Genomic DNA, 17,466 nt, shown 5'->3' on the forward strand with positions numbered 1-17,466 from the left:
TGTCCCGCCCCTGCGGCGGCCCGGCCCGGCGGGGAGCGCGGCCCCGGGGGCGGCAGCGTCACCCCGGCCCGGGAAGGGGAAGTCGGGCTGCTGAAAAGTTGGTGACGGGCTGGGGCAGCGGCGGCACAACGGGCAGGTGCCGGCGCCGCTGCCGGGGCGGCGGAGCGCTCGGGGGGCGGCCGGCTGCGAGCAAACTTTGATTCCCGCTACAGAACGTGTCAGAGTTTTCCTGGGTTTTGGCTGCGTCTGGGGACATCTTGTGATGTTTTAGAGAACAGGACATGATCTCACATGGCGAGGAGCTCTTTAGTTTCTTAATCATTTCACGGTTCCTTCAGAGGCTTTTTTCCACCTAAAACGTTTAGTTTCAGCTCAGTGATCAGCTGCAAAAGCTCGGCGGGGAGCGGAAGAGTTGAATTATTCCAACCTGAGAGAGCCCCTCACAAAAAAAAAAAAAAAAGAAAAGAAAAAAAAAAGGAAAGAGAAAAAGAGAAAAAATAAAGAAGGAAAATAAAGGAAAGAAGGGGGAAAAACAAAATAAAGAAGAAAAGAGAAGAAAAGACAAGAAAACAGAAAGGAGGAAAAGAAAAACGGAAAAATACAAGAAAAGAGAAAAGAACACAAAACAATAAAAGGAAAAAAAAAAGGAGGGAAAAGGAAGACGTTGCAATACGACGTGGAAACTTTTTCTTGCCTCCGTTTCCCGAAGTCCTCAGGAGCCGGAATGGAGCTGGAGAAAAGCTACGCGACGCCTCGAGCCGGCCGCACAGGTGGGACTGGGGCCGGGGCGGCGGGGAGCGCGGCGGCCCCGCGGGCCAGGGGGGCAGAAGCGGGCGGGGTGGGAGCGGCTCGCCGCGAGTGCGGGGCGGCCGGCACCGTGCGGAGGCAGCCTGGCGCCCGTTGGCCCCGCGGCCGCGGCACGGCACCGGGAGCGGGCAGCGGCGGGGCCGCGGAGCCGCGTCCCGGCGGGCGCTGCGGGGCGCGGAGGCGGCCTGGCGGCTGGGTGGCGGAATGCAATTTCGAAGCGATCGATGGGGCCTTTTATTAGTTAAATCGCCTGAATAATCGTTTAATCGATAAGGCATTTCACGGCGCGGCCGGGAGCGGGGCCGGCCGCAGGGGCAGCAGCGCCGGCAGCGCTGCCGGGGCCGGGACGGCGCTCCGAGCCCGTGCCGCCTCTGCCCTGCAGGGAGCTGGCCGGGTCGGCACCTCAGCACCGGGTGAGCAGAAGCACGAGGGGCGCGGCAGCACGGAGCCCGGCACGGTGTCAGCCGGTCTCCCGGCCCGCCCGTCCCCTCCGCGCAGGACGGCGCTGCCGGCCCGGCCCGGCCTGCCCCGACGGCAGCCCGAGGGGAGCACGGAGCCGGGCTGGCTGCGGGGCTGCGCGGGCTCCGGCCCCGCCGTCCTCCGGCCGCGCAGCTCCCACTTCAACGAAAGCTCGGCCCGCGCCCGCCCGGCCGCAGCGGGCGCCCGTCCCGCGCCGCACAGGGACGGGAGCGGCGCGGCCCCGTTGCCGCCGTGCCCCAGGGGCGCCGCGGGCCGGGGGTCTCGCCCCGGCTCGGGGGAAGGAAGCGCTCCCGCACGCTCACAGACCCCCGTGGGGAACATGCGGGCGGACAGCAGAGCCGCGCCGCCGGGCTCCGTGAGGCCAGGGACACCCCGGGCCCGTCGGGGGCTCGGCGGAGCAGCTCCGCCGCGGGGCGGCCCGAGGCGAACCCGCCGCTGCCGGGCCCCGGCGGGAGAACGGGCGGAGACCCGAGCTGCCGGGACCCACGGTCCGGACAGGCGGCGGCCGGGCGTGGGAGCGCAGCGGGGCCGGGGAGCGGGGCCGGGCCGGGCCGGGCCGTCGGGGCCCCGCGGGCTCCGGCCCCACCCGCGGCTCCCTCACGAGTGGCCGCGGCCACGCCCCCCGCGCTTCACTGGCTCGCGGCCCGCCAATAGGCCGCGCCGCCGCCCGCCGGCCAATGCGGGGCGCCGGCAGCGCAACTTTGCGATTGGCTGCGGCGCTGAGCGACGGGGCCGGCCCCGCCCCCGCCGCTGTCCGCCCGCGCGGTGCTGAAGCGCCGCCCGCCCCGCCCCCTCCGCGCGCGCTGCGCGGCCCGCGCGGGCTGCGGGGCGGGGCCGCGGGGGGGCGGCCCGGGCCCGGCCCCGCCCCGGCACGGCCCAAGCCCCGCCCCACCCGGCAGAAGCCCCGCCCCGCCCGGCCGAAGCCCCGCCCCGGCGGCCCGAGCCCCGCCCCGGCGGCAGCGGCGCGGCCCCGGGCCGGCAGCGCCGGGCGCTCCCCGAGCCCGGCAGGCGCGGCGCCCCGGCGGCCGCGGCGGGCGGAGGGCAGGGAGGCGCGGGGACGCGGAGAGGGGAGGGGGCGCCGCGGCCCCGGCGGGCGGGCAGCGATGGTCGCGCCGCGCCGGCGCCGCAGGTCGGACGGCGGCCGCTGACGGGGCGGCCCGGTCCCGCGGGGCCGCGGCGAGCCCGGCCCCCATCCCGCTCCCCGCCCTCTCGCACACCTTCCCCCGCCGCTGCCCTCGCCCACCGCCGCCGCCCCGCCCGGCGCCGCGAGTTGCTGCGAGCGGCGCGGCGGGGGGCGGCACAGGCGGAGCGCGCCGCCGCCCCGGGACCGAGCCCCGCGGACGGGGCGCCCGCCCCCGCCGCCGCCCGCCCCGGCCGCCGCCGCCGCCGCCGCGCAGCCGCCGGCACCGCCAGCACAAAGAGCCGTCGGGCGGGCAGCGCCGGGCTCCGCGCCGCCGGACAGAGGCGCTCGCCCCTCTCGCGGCCGGGGACGCCCCGGAGCCCCGCGGCCGGTGCCGCGCACCGGCAGCGCCCGCCGAGCGCCGAGAGCGGCGCTGAGCCCGGGGCGGGCGCTCCGCCGCCCCCGACGGAGCCCGCCGGCAGCCGCCTTCGGCCAGCGCTCTTGGATACCGCCACCCGCCACGCGGCAGGACTCTTCGCTTTTTGAGGGATTTCGTTCTGTTTTATTTTTCGCCCCTTTTTTGGTTTTCTCTCCCTTTTTCATTTTTTTTAATTTTTAATTTTTTTCCCCTTTTTTTGTTTGTTTCGTCCGGTTTGGGTATTTTGGTTGTTTTTATATTTTTTATTTTGTTTTGGTTTTATGTGCTTGTTTGGGGTTTTTTTTTTTAAATTTGTTTGCTCGGTTCTGCTCGGTCTCCGTCCTTTTCCCGCGGGCTCCCTCCCTCAGCCCGAGCGCCGCCGGCGGATCGAGCTCAGCCCGGCGCGGCCGCCCGGCCCGGACCGCTCCGATGGAAATACACTGTAAGCACGACCCGTTCGCAGCGATGCACAGTAAGTGGCTGCCCTTCCCCTTGTGCGAGCGGCCGCGACGGGCTCCGCGCGATGGCCGCGGGCCGTGCCGGGTGCCCGCCGCACCCCGGGGCGGCCGGGGCTGCTCTCCCGGGGAGGACGAGCCGGTGCCTCGGTGCGGGTGGGTCCACGAGCACGCCGCTAGACGTGGGCACAGCCGTCGGTACGCGGGGACGCGCGCTCGGGTGCGGGGAGGAACGCACGCTGGTGTTACATGCGTGTGTGGTTATTTTTCTCCCTACATCAAATGTAAAAGCCGCCGGGTGTTTCCGACGAACGGAAAAGTTTGCTGCACGATATTCTTTCTCTTTTTCGAAATTTTGAAATTCGTTAATTGGAAGTAAAGACAAAAAAAAACCCAACAACAAAAGAAACCCCTCAACAACTAAAACCCCTAAAGAAACAAATAGAAGCCCCCCAAAAATACCGGAACAAATTGAAGTAATGCGGAAGACGAGGAGCGGGGCTGGAGGGGACATTTTTGTCTTTTTAAACGGCAAGAATGGCGTGACGCTGGCGGCGCGGGGCGGCGGAGCGGGCGGCCGGCGAAGTTAACAGGTCGTGAGCCATGGGCTCGCCCGAGATTTGTTGTGCTTGAGAGGTCGGGGAAGACTTATCCATTAGCACAGCGTTATGTGAAATGACATCTTCTCTCACGGCGCGTTAAACGCTGCATTACGGCGAGAGATTGCGAGGGAATTTAAGGTAGAACTAATCTCATTTCCCGGTGCACCGCAGCCTTTCGGCTCAAAGAAATTTATTTGCAAAATAAGCCACCGAGCTCCGGAGCCGGAGCTTCCCTCCCTCCGTCCCTTGTCCTCCCCGCGCTCCCGGTTAATCCGCCCGTTTCCCATCGCTGTTTCGCCGCTCGGCTGCCGGGGCCGTGCAGAGCCGGGACGGTGCGGGGCCGGGCGCTGCCGCCCCGGTGAAATCGGACTTTCCCTCTGCGGCAGCGAAGCCTCCGACCTCCGCCTTCATTTCTCTCCCGCCGTTAAACCAAATCACTTTTTTTTCCGAGGCGAACTTTGAGGTCGGGGAGCCCGCTGCGTGCGGGGCGGGGGCGGGCTGGGGGCGGGCGGAATCCCCCGGGCCGGGGCGCCCCTCGCCCCCGTGGCCAGCGGAACCGGAGCGCACGGGTCCGCAGCCCCGGGCCGGAGCGGCGCGGCGGGTTGCGGCGGCGCCGCCGCCGTCATTCGCGGCTGCGGAAGATCGATGCCGTCCTCAGGAATTTCTGGGCAAACAGAAGGAATAAAACCGAAACGCCGGAGCCTTTTCTCCGGTCCCGACCGCGGCCGGGAAGCCTCCGAGGTCATTTGCTGCCGAACGACCTCCGCACCCGCGGCTCCTCGGGGGCGGGGGGGGGGGACGTGGGGTCGGGACCCCCTTGCAGAAAGGCGGAGGAGGACGGGGAGCCGGCGGCAGCGGGAGGAGCGAGGTGGCAGCGCGGCCACGGGGAGCGGTGGCCGGGGCCGGGGCGGTCCCGAGCGAGATTTCGGTGCCTTCTGTCGGCGGCACGGTCCCCGCTGCTCGCCCGTCCCGCGTGGGCAGAGCCGCTGGCCGCGAGGAGGGCCGGGCACGCTCGGAGCGGCCCCGAGCCGGCCGGCGGGGCCCCGGGACGGCCTCCCTCCGCATTCCCTCGCTCCCCGCCCGGCCCGCCTGCACCACGGCTCTGGGCCGGGCCCGCGGACCCCTCACCGGGGCTCCCCGCTCCCGAAAGAGCCCCGAGCCTCTTCCCGTCCCGCTCCCTGCGGCGGCTGCCCCGTCCCCGCACGGAGCCCGACGCCCCGCCGCTGCAGCAGCCCCCGGCCCGACGGGGCCCCCGGCCCGCAGCAGCTGCCGGGGAGCGCGGCCCGGCCCCGGTGCGCCGGAGCGCCGCCGCTGCCCGGGCTGTGGCGGGCTTGCGGCGAGGGACGGCCGTGGCCCCAGCCTTTGTTTATGCGCCTGGAGGGTCGCTGCTCCCGGCCTGGGCAGGCCCGGCTGCCTCCGGGGACTGGGGACGGCTCCAGGGCTAGAGTCGGCCCCCTCCCCGAGGAAGCATGTCCTAACGATGCCTTCTCTACCCTTTTCTTCCCGTTCTTTTCGTTTCTTTTTATTTTTATCTAATTTCCTTCCTTCCTTCCTTCCTTCCTTCCTTCCTTCCTTCCTTCCTTCCTTCCTTCCTTCCTTCCTTCCTTCCTTCCTTCCTTCCTTCCTTCCTTCCTTCCTTCCTTCCTTCCTTCCTTCCTTCCTTCCTTCCTTCCTTCCTTCCTTCCTTCCTTCCTCCCTTCCTCCCTTCCTCCCTTCCTCCCTTCCTCCCTTCCTCCCTTCCTCCCTTCCTTCCTCCCTTCCTTCCTCCCTTCCTTCCTTCCTCACTCCCTTCCTTCCTCACTCCCTTCCTTCCCTTCTCCTTACTTCCTCCCTTTCCTTCTTTCTCCTTACTTTCCCTCCTTCCCCCCTTGCCCGATCACCACCACCACAGCATTTTCCCACTCGAACCGCGCGATTCCTCGCACGTGGAGCCCTGAGGAGCCGGGCTCGGATTGCGGGCGGGCCCCCCGGCCGGGTCCGGTGCCGCGCACGGCGGGGCAGCGCGGGCCGCTGGCACTCCGCCTCTCCCGCACCGCCGAGGGCAGAGCAGGCTCCTGCCTGCTCGCCACAGCCTCCAACATCACCTCTTTCATGCGGGTTCATTACGTGCTGAAAGGTGTTTGCAAAGTTTGACAGCAGTTTATCAATAGTGAGAGAACAAGATTAAAATAAAAATAGCTCTGTATTCATTTTTTTTTTAAACGCTGAGGCATTTGGCTTGCCACCTTAGTCAGTACAGTTCCACTCCTGCTTAAACAGACATTTTATGTATTACTTTTGTTCCAGAATTGGCATCTGTGCTATGTCTATGGCTTGTTTTTAGCTTCTCCACCCCTCTCTAATATAAGTAGTTGGATGAATAACAACGTAAGGGTTAATTATACTGCCTGCTAGTACGGGGTATTAATGTGTGTTCATGGGGTTTGCACAGCTTCACTGCTGTTCCTCCAAGTGGGTCCTGTATCCCTTCAGATATAGAATTCACTTTGCTAAACGGGAGCTGTGAAAATCTGCTCAAAAAGGAGCCATATACTGGGCTTGCCCAAGTCTTCCTGTTTTATTTGTGGGATCATAACATCAGTCAAGACAGCTGTAAATTCTAACATTCTAGTAGCAGAATCTTTCTTTTCTTTTCTTTCTTTTCTTTCTTTCTTTCTTTCTTTCTTTCTTTCTTTCTTTCTTTCTTTCTTTCTTTCTTTCTTTCTTTCTTTCTTTCTTTCTTTCTTTCTTTCTTTCTTTCTTTCTTTCTTTCTTTCTTTCTTTCTTTCTTTCTTTCTTTCTTTCTTTCTTTCTTTCTTTCTTTCTTTCTTTCTCTTTCTGTCTTTATTGTCTTTCTGTCTGTCTGTTTTTCTTGTCTTTCTCTCTATCTCTCTCTCCTTCTCTCCCTTTTTTTTCTCTATTTTTTCCTCCATTTTCCCCTTCCCCCACCCGATTAATTCAAGGCATCTGGGGACAGCCAAAACAAAGCGCAGCGTGTTTAATTTCAGGTGTCTTTCTGCGCTCAGGCAGGGGCAGTGTGCGGGCTGAGGGCTCCCCCAGCCTCATTTTTGCTGCTTTCCCAGCCAGGGGCTCCGCGGATCCTCCGCTCCGCGGGACAGCCCCGGAGCTGGTGCCGCGGCTCCGGGAGGAGGGTGGGACCGAGGGGCTCCTCGCGGGCTCTCCCCTTGGGGCAGGGGGCTCTGCCCTCCAGCGAAGTGCCGCTGCGGCGGCGAGCTCACCTGCTCCGGGGCAAGCGGACCGGCCCCGGGGCCGTGCCCTGCCGGGACCGCTGGAACTCTCACACGGCTCTTGTCCTGCCCTGTCCCCCTCCCCGTGTGTTCCAGGACACGGAGGCGTCAATCAGCTGGGGGGTGTTTTTGTGAACGGCCGCCCCCTCCCAGATGTCGTTCGCCAAAGGATCGTGGAGCTCGCCCACCAAGGGGTCCGGCCGTGTGACATCTCCCGGCAGCTCCGCGTCAGCCACGGCTGCGTCAGCAAAATACTCGGCAGGTAAAGGGGGACGGAAACCTTCTGTGTCCGCCGGGAGGAAAGGGTGGGAGCCGGCCCCGGACCTGGAGGCTGCAGACCAACAGGCGAGCAGTCCAGTGAGGGCAGCGACTCCTCAGGGGTCGTGGTTTTGTGTGCCTGATGTGCAAAGAAACAGCCAATATCCGCAGGTCTTGTTACCCCTGTCACAGCTTGTAATTCCAGTGCAAAGTGCAGAATGCCATCAGTATCTGCTATATATATACATATATATATATGTGTGTGTGTGTGTATCTATAGTGTATGTCCTGCACCAGTCTGCTCCGAACAGGAAGGGAAATCTGGGAGTCATATTCACCAAAATGTGAAAAAAAGGTAGAACTTGTGGAAATTGCTTGTTTTGCTTCCTGAGTAGAACTCTTTTTAAACAATATTGTCATTGTATATTTCATCAGTATTGCGGCATGTGCATTCATGCAAGCTATTCTGCAATCTATCCCATTGTTTATGATTAAACCTCTTTTTTCCAGTCTTGATTACGAGAGTACAGAACACCATGAGTAACTGGTAACCATCTTAAAGATATTTTGGCTACTTTGGGAGTAGCTCTCTGTTCGGCCACGAGCTGCTCCAAAAACTATGGCAACAGGATATTCAACACAGAATTAATATTATTTCCTGATTGTGTTTAAAATTTGGTGTAGATTCAGGTAAAAAATGCCATACTTGCTTTTTCCCTTTTTCATTTCTTAATCTTCTCTGCAAACCTCAACCTAATTTGTGTAAATTACCATTTTCAAATGGTTTTGAACCCCAGGTATTCTTACAGACTTGGGCAACTTATATAAGAAGGGGAATTTTTTTTTTTAAAAAAACATTTTTCTTTATCACCTGGAAAAGTTAATTATGGCCTTGTTTGTTGTGATTTCACAGTTAATTTCATTTTTTAGCATTTTATTATTTTTATTTTAATTTTTTTTCCTGTTCTTAACAAACGCGCTTCCCTGGATGCAGCCTGGCTGCAAAGAGGAAAGGCATTTAATTTGTAGCAGCACATGGGGGATGTGTTGATCAATCCGTGGCCGTGTTAGTGCTCAGATCTGTCAGACCACAGGTGCCAGTTTTGCAGTCCTTGTGGCTGTTTTCCACCTTCCCTGTGCCTGCCCGAGCTGTGAGCAGCAGTGCAGAGCCTCTTCCCGTCCCTCCTGACTGGGATGTGCCTTCCCTGCAGCCTGCACGCCCCTCTCCTGCTGGAGTTTTGAGCTCACAAACACCTTGAACTAGTGTGGAGAGGAGAGCTTTCCCTGGCTGCCCAGCACGGGCTCTTTCCCTCAGTTACTGCAGCCAGCACGGGCTCCTGCTCCTGCTCCTGCTCCTGCCCCTGCCTGGCTGGCCTGCTGGTGCTCACTGTTGCATTGGAGCTGCCACCAGCTCCCATCAGGACCAGCACACAGCTTGGGAACAGGCGATCCATTTACCCACCAGGCAAAAGTCTGGTGGTTTTACTTTTGGCAATCAGGTCTGCTGTTAGGCATATTTGCACTATGGAGCTCAGAGTGAGGTTCCAGATCTCTGTCATTAAAGTTGTCAACAATAAATTGGAATTTCATAGCTCATTATTTTCCTAACTAATAATTACAGTGGGTAGAATGTCTCTGTAATTGCATCTCTGTGTGTATATGTTTTCTTGTATGTGTGCATGTGTGTGAAAAGTGGGAATCCTTGTGATAAATCCTTGCATTTGGAATTTTATCATCAGAATTATTCAGTACTAGATGCAGTTTTAAAAATCCACCCAGAGGCAGGTAGCCAGCTGTTGCAGGGCGAGTGAAGCTGTTAACCCTCGGAGGAGGGTGCTGTGGTGGTGCCCACCCTAACCTGCCTTTGCAGCTCTCTGAAGCAGGAGGCCCTGGCCTGATGCACACGGAATAGCGCTGGCTGCAGCAATCCCTGCCTTTGGAATGGAGATGGAGGAGCCGTGCAGCCTGCAGGCCTTGTGGCTGCTGGGGGAGAGCAGGGGATGCTGGTGACAGGGCAGGGTGAGGACTGTCCCCACGGGGGTGCAGGGAGGGATTGGGCTCAGCCCGGCACCTCCCTCCAGGGCCAGCCCTCCTTGGGCTCTCTGTGCCTGGCCAGCCTTGGGAGCAGGACGTGGGCAGAGCTCAGAGCCGTCCAGAGCAGAGGTCCTGCTGCCCTGCAGGCACAGAGCTGTGCCCAGGTGAGCTGATCACACCTGCAGCACTGCCCAGGCAAGGGCCCTCTCTGCCTGTCCCACCGTGCCAGCAGCCACGCACAGGCACAGCGTCATTCCTCTTGGGACTGCTCGTCCTGGCCAGGCTGTCCTGGACTGCAGGGCACTGACCACGGGCACTGCTGCAGGAAAGCACTAAGAAACATTTGTGAAAGCCACAATTTTGACTAGATCTAGGAAAACTGTGATTGTTGTCTGGTAGCATTTGCGGTGTCGCCTGGCAGCGTTCCGCATCCTCCTCAAAGAAGTGGTGCCAGCAACATCAGCTTCAGGGTTTTGAGGCTAGAGGTGTAAGATTTTAGAAGGTTTATGGGCCATGTTTGCCATTGTTTTGTGACATCCTCATGGAAGTGCAAGGGGAACTAAATTTTCCCCCTCTGCCTTAAAGCTGGCAGCATTTAGGGGCAGCGGGATTGTTAATCCATCTCTAACACTCAACGCTTGCCGTTGTTAATGTTGCATAAATGGCTCATGGAGACTCAAAGGCCTGAGTCAACGTTTGCACACAAAGTATCTGAGAACATGTATGAACAATTTGGTGTCAGTTTCTTTAAAGGAATTTTAGGCCGTGCACACAGAGCTCTCCCAGAAGCACTGAGAAGGAGTAGCCAGGCAAAAATCTGATGAACATGATTGCATGTTTCAGGGAGGCAGGGAGGCAGACTTTGGCTGTGCAGACTGTTTGTGCTCTGCTCAGGCTTAAAAGATGGGAGATTTTTTTTTTTTTTAAATTTTTATAATGGTTATGTCAGATAGTTGCAGGGAAAATACATTAATAAGCAGTTTTATCTTGGTTGGGAGTTTTTCCTGAGCTAGGAATTGGGCAGAGAGCAGTGAGCAGTTGTGATTGAGCTGCTGCAGGCACAGCTCGGTGGGCACCTGGGTGAGAGGCTGCTCTGTGTGAAAGGGGGAGCAGGATTAGGGCAGCCGGGGTGGTGGCTTATTAGCTGGGGTTTATTTCTCGTCTGGTCGTGTGAAAATCCACAAGATACAAGTGAGTTCAGGGCTGCGAGAGAGCCTCCCGTGTGGAGCCTGCCCTGACTGCAGCACGGAGGAATGCAGTCTCCTCCTGGTCTCCATTCTGGCCCTGAGCACGGGAGATGTGCCCTGGGCTCTCAGCAGCAGCTCAGGATGTGCTACAGGGGAGGCTTGCAGGGCAGGGGTCTCAGCTGCCGTGTGTTGTGGCAGAGCTACCAGAAGCACTTGATCCTGTGTGATGTACATGAGAGAAATCGGTCCGATTTGTGTTGGTTTGGGGATCCCATTCTCCACCTGTCGTGGGGCATGGCACCAGCAGAGCTGCTGCTGGTGGTGAGGATGCTGCACCCGAGGAAGCCCTGCTCACAGGAACCAGCCCTGCCTCAGCTGGGCCCCTCCGGGGCATGAGCAGCTCCCTGCCCTTCAAAATTTCTATTGAAACTACTGAAAACACAATGACGAAAAGAATACATTTGGAAAAACATGAGCTATTAAAACCATAAAATGCATATTGAAATTGTAAAACAGGAAAAAGATATGCTGGTGCGTTTCTTCCAGAGGTGCAAATAAAATACAATATCTAGCCTTCATTTCACTTTGAATCATAACAAGCTGTAGATATTAATGACAACATTTCTGTAAAAACAGTAATTTGCTACAAAAGAGTCCACTGCAAAAAGTGGTCTTTGGTGTGATTTGTTTCTATTATTGCCAGTACTGCTGATTAATAACACACATTTTCAGTTAATTTTGGATCTCAGCATGCCCTTTAATCTTGCGTTGTTTCTTTTGTCTTGCTATTACAGAAAAATATATATTGTATCCTGAGGCCCAATTCCAATTACTATAAGTTAATCTATTAGGTGATAAAGAACCACACAGGCAGGAAATGTGTATGTGAAAGTGAAGATGTATCTCAGGATTTGCTGGGGTTTGGTTACCTTGAAATGATGTTCTCTGTAAATCTCAGAGCATGTTCTCTGCCTGTGTGTGATAACCAAAGCTTTGTTTTGGATGTTGTCCCAGGTATTACGAAACCGGGAGCATTAAGCCTGGAGTGATTGGAGGATCAAAACCAAAGGTCGCCACACCCAAAGTCGTTGAAAAAATTGCAGAGTACAAACGCCAAAATCCCACCATGTTTGCCTGGGAGATCAGGGACAGACTCCTGGCTGAGCGGGTGTGTGACAACGACACCGTGCCCAGCGTCAGCTCCATTAACAGGTACAGCTGGAGGTGCTCTGGGGTGGGATGCTCCGGGGAGGCACTGCCAGCTCGGCCCTGCTGAGCAGGGTGTGAGCTCGGGGCTGTTGGTAAGGAAAGCAGCTCCCCTGTTCCCCGCGGCGCTGCGGGAGCAGCTGTGGGCTGGCTGAAGCACCGCGGAGGATCAGGGTTTCCTGGCAGTGGGCAGGTCCTTCTGCCAGCCTGTGCTCCTCTTCCATCCTCCCCCAGTTTGTGAGCGGGAGGGCCTTGCTGGGAGTGACCCTGTGTGTTTGCTACGAGCACAGCCCCTGTTGTGCTCCGTGGGTGAGGGCTCAGTGGCACAGGCTTTGCCCAGGGGGAAGCTCAGGCGGCCACTGAGGAGGGTGGCAGTCACCTGGGCAAGAAAGGACCCAAGGCATGGGCCTGAGGTGCCATTTTGTCACCTGACACACGAGTGGTGCTGCTGGTGTTGGCCCAGGCCTGTGTTCAGTGTGAATAGCAATGGGCGAATTCGGTTGGTAGTGTCTGAGGGCCTCACTGTCTGCTTTTTGTGTTGGGGAACTTAAGTGGCCTGGAATTGCTTTTGTGAAAATGCAGGGGAATCTCATTTGGAGACTGAGTCCCATGTTTGGGTGTTTTGCCATGGCTTTGCAAGTCGGGGCTGGGCTCACAGGAGGCCTGGTTAGGCTCTAGCCTGCTGCCTTGTCCATACACCTTCTGTGCCCACGGCTTCCTCCTGACTCAAGTGATGTATAAGGCTGGAAAAACCCAGTGAAATACTACGTGAGACATCTCCAGCCCTGCCAGAGCACAAGTAAGAGATGAACACCCGCATAGCAGAGCTTTTGGGCACCCAAGGCCCTGGCAAGCGGGGTTTGTTGATTTTCACTCTGTCCTGGGCTTCCTTCTCACCACGCCGGTGAGATGGTTTTCACTTGTGCAACTGCATGCAAATTCTTTGAATGCAGCTCGCTATAAAATCTCTCATTTGCGTCCAGACGTGAAATAAATTGATGCAATATTCTTTTATTGGCTATCCCAGTCTGATTTGCATTCATGGAGCTGCCGCTCGAGCAGCCGGAGCGGCTTCCCCAGCGCGAGGGGAGAGTGCAGCCTCTGCCTGCACGGGCTGAATCTCGAGTCATGTGGTGGTGGAATTACAGGGAAAAATGGGTCAGCCCACGTGCAGCCTCTGCTGCTTGGGAGCCCCTGCCTTGGGGGCTCCAGAGCCTCAGCAGTAACTCTATGGATGTGGCGTCTTCAGTTTAAAGAGGGTTTGAGAAATATTGCAGACACCAGGAGAACCAAAGGAAAATATCAAACACCTAAGGAAAAGCTCTGCTTCCATTAATGTCAATGACTCATGAGAGAAGCATGGCTGTTGCAAGCAGTCCTCTTGTGTAGGAGAACATCACACGTCCTCCAAAAAACTACCAAAAAGGGCAGTCACAGCTCTAGGTAAAAGGGAGATTTAGGTAGCTTCCAGTCACATTTTGAGCCAGTTTCCCTGTTCCTCTTGCTGTGTCCTAGTATGCTTCCACACTCACAATGCCCACACCCCTACTGCCCTTGCATTAGAAACCCAGCTCATGATCACTCACCAAGTTTTGGCTGTAAATCTAATTCTTTCTCATCTGCTTGTGACTCCAGCTAAGATCTCCTTTTCTCAAAGGTTTGCCATCCCTTTTAAGAAATGCATGCAATCTGTTTGAGTCAATCTGTTTGCCCAGAGAATTGTTTTTGCCATCTTAGGAGCTCATCGTGAAAACCCAGACTGAACAATAATGTGGCAAAGAACCTGAAATTCACATCAGAACTCTTGGCTTTAGCGCTGAATCCAACAGTTCCAGCAGTCTGTGGGGTTTATCCTCGTGTTTAACACTGAGTGCATGCTTTGGGGCTTTGCAGGATGCAGGTCCCTGCCCACAATATCCTTGTTCAGCACTGAGGTGCAGACGGGGGCTGCTGGTCAGCACCAGCCTGAGCCTGATCTCGCTGGGGGCTCCTGCCCTGCTGCGCTGCCGTCTCTCTGTCCCTGTCCCTGGGGCCGGGGCTGAGCTGTCCCCTGCCACGGTGCTGATGCTGCTCCTGTGGAGCGCTGGGGTTTGGGATGGATTCCTGCAGCTCATCCCCGCCACCGAGGGGGCCTTCCAGCAGACGGGTCTGAGCTGCTGCCTCCATGAAGGAGTGAATAATAATAATAATAATAATAATTAATTAATAACATTAATTTTAATAATAGGCCACTCTTCAATAGCAGAAGCAAGTCTGTGTGGTTAAGACTTAATTAATCATTGTGATTAGCTTTGCTGAAATCAGCTGAGAGCTGTCCAGCTGCTTTCAAGTGCTCCAGTCTCCATTCCTCCGGAGATAAAGATGTTTGTGTGTCAGCAGGCCCTGGACACCCTTTCTTCACCATGGCAGCCGTGTGCAGTGGTCTGTTTGACCACAGAGCCCTGTCTCTTTGGCTGTGCTCCCCCACCAAAGCTGCTGTCCCGGCAGCTCCTGCCCCTCACCCTGGGCTGGCTGCTCTGGGGCTCTTGCTGTACCCCATCTCCTGGCTGTGCCTGGCACCCAGCAGCTCCACCCTGGGGCTGGCAGCTGAGGGATGCTGTGTGGGCACACCAGAGCCCTGCCAGCCTCCACCAGACTCCTCCAGGGAATGGGAGGGGAAGGACGGCAGTGCTTCCTTGTCTGGGATGGAGCTGGGTGTCACCAGTGGTGGTCCCTGGGCTGCTTGTGGGGGGCTTGCCAGCAAGGAGCTGCTGTGAATTCCTGCAAGTGAATTCCTGCCAGTTCACCCCCAGGCCCACTCTCCTCTCCTCTCCTCTCCTCTCCTCTCCTCTCCTCTCCTCTCCTCTCCTCTCCTCTCCTCTCCTCTCCTCTCCTCTCCTCTCCTCTCCTCTCCTCTCCTCTCCTCTCCTCTCCTCTCCTCTCCTCTCCTCTCCTCTCCTCTCCTCTCCTCTCCTCTCCTCTCCTCTCCTCTCCTCTCCTCTCCTCTCCTCTCCTCTCCTCTCCTCTCCTCTCCTCTCCTCTCCTCTCCTCTCCTCTCCTCTCCTCTCCTCTCCTCTCCTCTCCTCTCCTCTCTTCAGTTCATGGCAGGAGGGATGGGGGGCAGTTTGTCAGGCACAGGGAGAGGAATATTCACTGGCATTGCTGCTGTGACAGTGCCTGGGGCTGGGGAGGGTGTGGTGAGCCAAGGGCATGGCTCCTTCCAGCCTGTTCCAGTTGTGCTGCAGCCTGAGGCAGAGCTGTGTGACCTACAGAGGTATTTCTGACCCTGTCTGTCATTTATTCATGGCACATGGGCAGGTAAATAATGTGTGCAGCATCTCCCAGAACCTCCCCTCGCAGCAGACACCCTCTGTCCATCCAGGCACCACCACACATGCCTTCTGCTTCATCTGCCTCTGGATTTTTTCTCACTGATGTCACTGTCAATCAGAGCAGCGACTGCATGTACCCAGTGATGAGAAATGCAGCTTTTAAGATTAGCATTTATTCCAACACTTACAAAAAACCAATTGGCTAAGTTCATTGTTTCCCAAGGTGTCCAAGTGCCTCTAGATGTGAGTGCCACCCCTGGTGTGCTCCAGCCTTGCAGATGTGTCCTGCACCCAGGAGAGCAGAGCTCAGCCTGCTGTGCCCTTGGGCTCAGAAGGTTCCAGCTCCCTGGGGAGGGGTACAGGCTGCTGGGGGCTCAGAGAGCTGGGGGTAGCTCTTTGCTGGGCACTGGGGCCTGGCTCCCCAAAGGCACCAAAGCACCCAGCTCCGAGGCATGCTGAGCACACGGGTGCAATCCTGAGAGCCACTCAGCAATCCTGCTCCGGGTGAGCTGGGGTGACCCTGCTTGAGCAGGGGCTGCACAGATACCTGCTGCTGTCCCTTCCAACCCAAACCACTCCGTGGCTCTGTGGAATGTCACCCTGGTGACTCTAATGGCAGGGGCTGGGGGCACAAGCGTGCTCCTGGGTCCCCCTGCCAAACTGTGATCTTTCAGTGAGTGGTGAGGGGAGCATATGCAGAAAGGCATCTTTCATATTGATGTAGGTATTCTGCACTGAAAAAATAGTGTCTAATGCCTCCTGCCACTGCACGCCTAATGCTGGCTAAGTGGTCATGTTTTTTGCGTTACTCACAGGATCATAAGGACCAAGGTGCAGCAGCCACCCAACCAGCAGGTCCCGGCTTCCAGTCACAGCATAGGTAAGGAAAACTTTTTTTAAAATATATTAAAAAATAATAATGGATTACAAATATTCTGAAGAACTTTTAATCATTCTTATGGACAGATAATTCTGCATAAAACACTTCAGCACACGTGCTAATGTGCCTTCTTTGTCATTCTCCAAGGGCTGAACATAGTAAATGAATTTTATAAATACTGCTAAAAGGTTTTGAATTTTACTGATTATTATGATAAATAGCTTTCACCATGAGACAGAAAATTGAAATCTAAACCAAAAAAACCCCACTAATAGGGGTCTATAGAATGTCAGATAATTAAAGTAATAAATCAAGAAAGGGATACTTATTCATAACATTTTCTGCATCATTAGTCAGTAAGTAGTTTTGAATGTGTTTTTTCCATCTATCAACCATCCCTACCATAGTTCTTTGTGCACTTGCAGTCTTGAGTGAAGAGGTAGCAAAACTTTCTGAAACTTTTAATTCAGCCTCAGAGCAGCGATGCTGCAACCTGAGGGAGGTGTTGCTGGTGGAGGGTGACCCAGAGGAGACCCCCAGGCTGCTGAGGCACCCTCAGCCTTCTCCTGGCTGAGTGTCTCTCTGAGCAGGGTGGGTGTTCCTGTGCTGCAATGCAGCGGGGATGGAGGGGCTCAGGCAGGGCTCATTTGGGGCTCAGGGCTGCTCTCTTCTTGCCCCTGTTCCATCAGACCTGTCAGGGCAGTGGTCAGCCCTTGTTTCATAGGAAGTGGAGGGGGGCCCTGGCTTCTCTCTGCCTGTATGTTGTCACCTGTGATGTGGTGAAATGCTTGCTGCTTCTCTCCTGGCAAGGGTGGGCCTGCACTGGGAGAAAGGGAGTGGAGGTGCAGAGCAGCCTGAGCATTGTGAGCTTGTCAGAGGAGTCATGCTGCTGACCCTGCACCCCTAGCCTTTCTCTCCAGAAAATGCCAAAACGAACTTGGGGAAGAAAAGCTCCCTTTATCTCACTGTGGTGGCTTAAGTACTGTCTCTTCTTAAAAAGTCAAGAACAGAGAAGAAAAATCTTGTTTCTTGGGGCTTGGAGTTGATAGAAGGAGCATGGATTGCTGGCATGGGTTTGCTCCATGTGTGAGGTGTGCCTGGGGGTCTTTGGTGTGGTCCCACATGTGTATTCCCCATCCTGTCCTTGGGTGTGTGGTGATTTCTAGGATGTGGGGACGTGGCAGGGCAGGCTCAGTCTGTGAGCTGGTGGTGCTGCTGCCTCCTCTGCCTGCTTCCACGAAGCCTTGGACACCCCAGCAGCACAAGGGCAGTGTTTGCTGGGCAGTCTGGCACATCCAGAGTGCCCCTGAGTGACTGCCCTTGCTGGGCACAAACAGCCCCCTTTTCTGAGGGCTCTTCCAATGCATAATGGAGTCGGGTAATTTTTCTGGGATCCTCAGGGTCTCTCAGCCATGCATCCCCAGGCAGCCCCAGCTGTGCCAGGTCTCCATGGGCAGATGGTGGTGGCATGATCTGGCAGG

General features: G+C 56.9%; 1 protein-coding gene across 1 annotated transcript in view; it reads left to right on the forward strand.

Moving 5' to 3' along the window:
* The first annotated feature begins 477 nt into the window (after positions 1–477).
* Positions 478–17,466, forward strand: part of PAX5 (paired box 5) — a 134,969-nt gene continuing 117,980 nt past the window's right edge. Inside the window, exons 1-4 of the mRNA XM_064404305.1 lie at positions 478–770; positions 7,206–7,371; positions 11,603–11,800; positions 15,921–15,985. Of these exons, the coding sequence (XP_064260375.1) occupies positions 725–770; positions 7,206–7,371; positions 11,603–11,800; positions 15,921–15,985 (475 nt within the window). The 5' untranslated portion in view covers positions 478–724. The remainder of the gene's footprint in view (positions 771–7,205; positions 7,372–11,602; positions 11,801–15,920; positions 15,986–17,466) is intronic.

Source organism: Passer domesticus, chromosome Z (genome assembly GCF_036417665.1).
Source record: "Passer domesticus isolate bPasDom1 chromosome Z, bPasDom1.hap1, whole genome shotgun sequence".
In the NCBI taxonomy this organism is placed as follows: domain Eukaryota; kingdom Metazoa; phylum Chordata; class Aves; order Passeriformes; family Passeridae; genus Passer; species Passer domesticus.